General features: G+C 34.4%; 1 protein-coding gene across 1 annotated transcript in view; it reads left to right on the top strand.

Annotated features, from left to right (window-relative positions):
- Positions 1 to 2,629, top strand: part of LOC107728763 (protein KIBRA-like) — a 50,474-nt gene that overhangs the window by 21,326 nt on the left and 26,519 nt on the right. Inside the window, exons 7-8 of the mRNA XM_016539043.1 lie at positions 1,332 to 1,478; positions 1,640 to 1,710. Of these exons, the coding sequence (XP_016394529.1) occupies positions 1,332 to 1,478; positions 1,640 to 1,710 (218 nt within the window). The remainder of the gene's footprint in view (positions 1 to 1,331; positions 1,479 to 1,639; positions 1,711 to 2,629) is intronic.

Genomic DNA, 2,629 nt, shown 5'->3' with positions numbered 1-2,629 from the left:
CCGCGCCACTCGCGTGCGGTGTAGACACGGTGTAACATTGGTTTTGCTTTGTTTCACAGAACTAATTGTTGCCTGGGTTGCATACGTATGTGTGGGGCGGAGCTATCAAAATAGGGGCGAGACCCTTTTGGGGTAGGGGCGTGTTTGTTTTGGTGATTTCAAATGTCAACATTGGCTACCAGAAATCGCTTACCCCACCTTTAATTAGTTAAAAAAAATTTAATCGAGTGACAGCACTAATATATATGTATATATATATATGTGTGTATATGTATGTATGTGTATATATATATATATATATAAAATTGTGAAATCCCAAAAGTTTGGGATTGGTCAGATTTTTTTTTATTTTTGAAAGAAGTCTCTTATGCTCGCCAAGGCTGCATTTATTTGAAAATACAGTAAAACAGTAATATTGTGAAGTATTATTAATATAGTTTTAATTCATAATACCTTTAATATTTAAAAAAAAATTGTGTGATTGCAAAGCTGTATTTTCAGTAGCCATTACTTCAGTCTTAAGTGTCACATGGTCCTTCAGAAATCATTCTGATAAGCTGATTTTATGCTAATTTCTTATTATCAATGTTGAAAACAGTGCTGCTTAATATTTTTTGTACAAACCTTCATAAATTTTTTCAGAATACTTTGATAATTATAAAGTTCAAAAGAACAGAATTTAATTTAAAAAGATTTTTTTCTTTAAAAAATAATAATTAAATAATTTTTTGAATGGTAGTGAACGTTTGGCCAGTGGATTCTTCCCAAATCTCACTGTAGTGTTTAAGCTTTCAAAGAGCAGCTTTTCTGTTCTCAGTGAGCCTAAGCTGACTTAATTTTTCATTGGGTATTATTCACTCTTGTTTTTCATTTCCTTTGTCATCTTTTATTTATTTCCAACTTTTTCCTCACTCTGTTCCACGAGCATATGGAGAGGCAGGCAGTGCTAAATAATGCATGCCCCCCGGTGCAGCTGGCAGACTTCTTCAATCATGTGTGTGCTTGCCCGTTACGTGCACACTCATAGCTTTGTGTTGCTTTCTTGCAAGTAAACTTCCGTCCCTGTAGTCTGACTGTCTCTCTTTGCTCATCACTTAATAATCACACAGGTAACGTCTCTTATAACACAGAAGGTGTCAGACGACTGAATTTTGCTTAAGCCCCGGTCGGCAGTTGTCATCTCAAAAATGTTCTGAATGTGCGATCTGCAGTCGCTACCTGTGAGAGAACGGAAAATAGAGGTCAAAGATTTTCTGACCTCACTTAAAGGTGAAATACTTCATAAAGGGACAAAATCACAGACTGACATCTGATTATTGTGTTTCTTTTAGAAACTGGCTGTGCTGAAGGATGGTTTCCAGTTAGATTATGGCTCTCAGTCTGACCTGTGGGCCAGCAATCTGTCCTTGGCCAACTCAAACCTCTCTCTGCCCCGCCACTACTCAGACGCCGAGTCTCAAACAGATGTACCTGCCGAGGTGAGAGACGGTCTTCAGCGTTGAGTTTTACTTGGTTGTAAATGATGAATGACTGTGGTGTTTTGTTAGTGACTTCACAATGTGCAAGTCATTTGTTGGGTAAAATGTCTTTTATAATTTCAGAGAATTAAAAAAAAAAAGTTTTATTCTTTTTGATTTAGTTTGTATCAAACTCAAATAAACTGGCTGAGAAGGTACGACTGAGCCTGAAATATGAGGAGGCAAAAAGAAGGTATGTGTTTTTCTTATGAACTTCCTCCTAAATTATCAGTTTTTAACTAGTGGTCAATCAAGTTTTTCAATCAGGGATGCCAGTATTTGCAGAACAAGAGGACTGATGGTTGATATAATGTGGAAAAAAATGTATATATATATCACCCAGAAGTTTGATAACATATTGAAAATCTGGGATCCAAAATATAATCTAAACCTGGAAATAAACTAAAAGTTTTAGAAAATTGTAAAGCAAAGAACTAATAAGGACATAAAATGAAAGAAAGAAAGAAAGAAAAAAAGAAAATGTATGAATAAAATATTTAAGCTTTTGCACAATTTTTAAATCACTTATCAAATAATCAAAAGGGCAACATTCCAAATTCTAAGAAGTCTCTTATGCCCACCAAGGCTGCATTTGTTTGATCAAAAATACAATAAAAAACACAAAAATTGTGAAATGTTACTTGTACAAACAATTTATAATAACTGTTTTGTATTTATAATATATTCTGAAATGTAATTTATTCCTTCAGAAATTATTCTAATATACTGATTGTGCTCAAGAAACTTTTCCTATTATTATCAATATTGCAAGTTTTTCCTGTTTTATATTTTTGTGGAAATCATGATTTTAGTACCATTCAAAAGTTTGTCAACTTTTATTTTTAAGTATGATTGAAAGAAAACAATAATTAGTACTTCTATTTAGCATGGGCATAGCTAAATAAAAAGTGACCGTATAGAACAGGGGTGCCAACTAGGCATGGGCCGATTACCGGTTTCAAGGTATACCGCGATTTGAAAATTTCACGGTTTCAAAACCGCTAATATTTTCCGTTATACTGTTCCTGCGGTATGCGTTGTTTTTCATGTCTCCTCAAAGACTGAAAGTGTAGGAATCCCTCAGGTTGAGTGCAGTGTAGAGAGTAACACGA

The sequence above is a fragment of the Sinocyclocheilus rhinocerous genome, unplaced genomic scaffold (assembly GCF_001515625.1).
Source record: "Sinocyclocheilus rhinocerous isolate Xijiao unplaced genomic scaffold, SAMN03320098_v1.1 scaffold2322, whole genome shotgun sequence".
NCBI lineage: Eukaryota > Metazoa > Chordata > Actinopteri > Cypriniformes > Cyprinidae > Sinocyclocheilus > Sinocyclocheilus rhinocerous.
The sequence above is the reverse complement of the archived record's forward strand: the minus strand, read 5'-3'. Positions and strand labels throughout refer to the sequence as shown.